Genomic DNA, 2,500 nt, shown 5'->3' with positions numbered 1-2,500 from the left:
ACTTACGCCGCCGCGACCTTTCTTTTACTGTGACGCCTGTCTGTGCGGCTCACAACACCGGGCGGATAGGCCTATGACGAATCCCGACCCTCCCAACGCTGGCCTGAACTCCCATACCTCAAACCGAACCGAACTTGCGGTAGGCTGTGTGCGTGGACGTGAGGGGGGTGGGGGGTTGTTTTACTTTCCCTGTCATTCGCCCCCGCTTTCCTCCCTCCCCCTTAGCGCTTCCCTCCCTCCCTCCCCCCCGGGTCAGATGAGGTCGTCGCCTAGCTGAGGTCACCCAAGCCGACTGTCCTCTGCCCTCAGGTCATACACCGACTATTTCTGGCTTCTACAACAATATGCTCGCCCTCAGGTCATACACCGACTATTTCTGGCTTCTACAACAATATGTCACATTTACCTGGAAGGCCAACTACTAATGACATTTATAACACAAACATTTGGCCTAATATCTTAACCCTCCAAAATAACGACAACTTCGTCCTTTCAAATTATTTAGCATCACATATATATAACGCATTCCTACCTGTCGGATTAACGTACAACGGCTATAATCAAAACGCTCAGGTCAAACATCGGTATGAATCTCCTCTAATGAAGTATTCACATCACCCTGACAATTTCGATATGCAGGTGAGGTTAAGCTTTTCTATTCTGCCAAAGATATTGCATTTTTAATTAACGGTTTTACAACGCCACTACATTAAAAATATATATAGGCCTATATGTTTTAATTTTTGAAGAAAAATAGCAATAAACTGAATACTGTCTCTAATTGATACATCATCACACTCTTAACGAAACAGCTAATAATGAAAGATGGAATAATGGAGTGCCGCATTGATATGATGAATAAATAACTTACTCTCCCTAAACCGGATTCGATTCCTGGTTGGGGAGAGTTATGCATACACAGCTAATAATGTATTTCGCACTATCTACGGACAAGACACTTCAAGATAAGATATTTTGCTGTATCAGACCCCAAGATATCCATGACGCAACACAGTACCTATCTGAAATTAAGTCAATATATTATCGGGAAAACAGTAAACTGAGCCACACATTGCACAACACGACTACCGGCATGCTTACAAAACAGTAGTTATCCGAAAAAATCTACGGTACTAACCACCTAAATACACACTCATATATACAAGTACACACAATTCTCTCCTTTCTCTCTTTCTCTCTCTCTCTCTCTCTCTTTCACACACACACATATATATTTACACATTCACACACACACTCACTCTCATTCACTCTTACATCTCGCAACACACTCCATCAACACCGGTGCACGCCCTCGCAACACCCGCGCCCAAGGCCAGGAGATCTCATCACCATGGGCGCCGCATCATAATTCGTCTTCGGGCATCGCTACCGGAACAGCCATGCCCGCGCCACCCACTGGCCTCCCCTTCAGCATTATACTTCGATGTCCAAAAACGCGGCATTTCAAAACAGAGGATGATTTCAAAATTGTTTGTAATTCTATATACAAGCATCTGTCTCTCCTGGAGGTTGATGACCAATGCCCGAGCGACGGAGCATTTCGAACCCTTCCCTCCGCCCCAAAAAGATTATCTAAAAGTTTTAGTTATCTTCCAAATTTCCAGCGCACAGATTCGCTACCTGTCGCGCCACCTCCCGCACCGCAGTTCATTCCGTATCCTCCAGTTAACATCTCTCTCATTAAATTAGAATTGCAGAATCCTTATCTTTTAATAGGAGGCTTTTGAATCGAGAATCCCAGCCACACCTTCCTGGCGGCGGCGACTCCCACAACCACCTGCCCGACCTGAGCGTCTACCTGCCTCCATACAGGTAAGAAAGGTAAACACGCCTAAAACTTCGTTCTTTTTAAGTCCCACACTCTCCTCAACACTCCATAAGCGTACTCACCTAGTATTATGCGACGCTCCATTGATGCTCTTCGAAATAAAAAATAAAAGTCGTTAACAAATCATAAAAATACATTCAACACAGTCTAAAAAGATTGGTCGGTCATCACTACACACACGTTCAGCACACACTGACTCAAACTACGGCTCACCTGGATTACTTAGCGTTGTTTCGCTCAGGTGGCAGCACTCGACGATGCGCGCGACACAGAAAACCGGGCTGCCTTTTAGAGGGAGACTATACTATTTTTGTTCTCCTATTCTTCCTACAACTACTATAATTACAATCACTATTGTGATAATGGATTTATCGCTTATATATGGGTGTTTTCTTTTATATTTTGACTTTTTGGTGACAGAATATATGTTTCTTTTTTCTTTTATTTTCAAAGGCATGCGTTTTAAATTGTTCAACTGACATTAAATTTATTCTCAAATTCTGTCTTGTTATCATTACACAGCTAATACGTTACCCGTCTTTGTTACTAAGAATTCGCATGTTTACCAGGAATCAACTTTTTCCAGCAGGTTACTTGCATATTTGGTCAATAAACATGTTTTATAACGCAAACATGCCACAATTACAATAA

At 43.0% G+C, this 2,500-nt stretch overlaps 1 protein-coding gene across 1 annotated transcript in view; it reads right to left on the bottom strand.

Moving 5' to 3' along the window:
* Positions 1–2,050, bottom strand: part of crb (cell polarity complex component crumbs) — a 124,168-nt gene extending 122,118 nt beyond the window's left edge. The window contains exon 1 of the mRNA XM_070133250.1: positions 1,912–2,050. Coding sequence (XP_069989351.1) covers positions 1,912–1,933 — 22 coding nt within the window. The 5' untranslated portion in view covers positions 1,934–2,050. The remainder of the gene's footprint in view (positions 1–1,911) is intronic.
* Positions 2,051–2,500: the final 450 nt, after the last annotated feature.

This window comes from Penaeus vannamei, chromosome 18, assembly GCF_042767895.1.
Source record: "Penaeus vannamei isolate JL-2024 chromosome 18, ASM4276789v1, whole genome shotgun sequence".
NCBI classification, from domain to species: domain Eukaryota; kingdom Metazoa; phylum Arthropoda; class Malacostraca; order Decapoda; family Penaeidae; genus Penaeus; species Penaeus vannamei.
The sequence above is the reverse complement of the archived record's forward strand: the minus strand, read 5'-3'. Positions and strand labels throughout refer to the sequence as shown.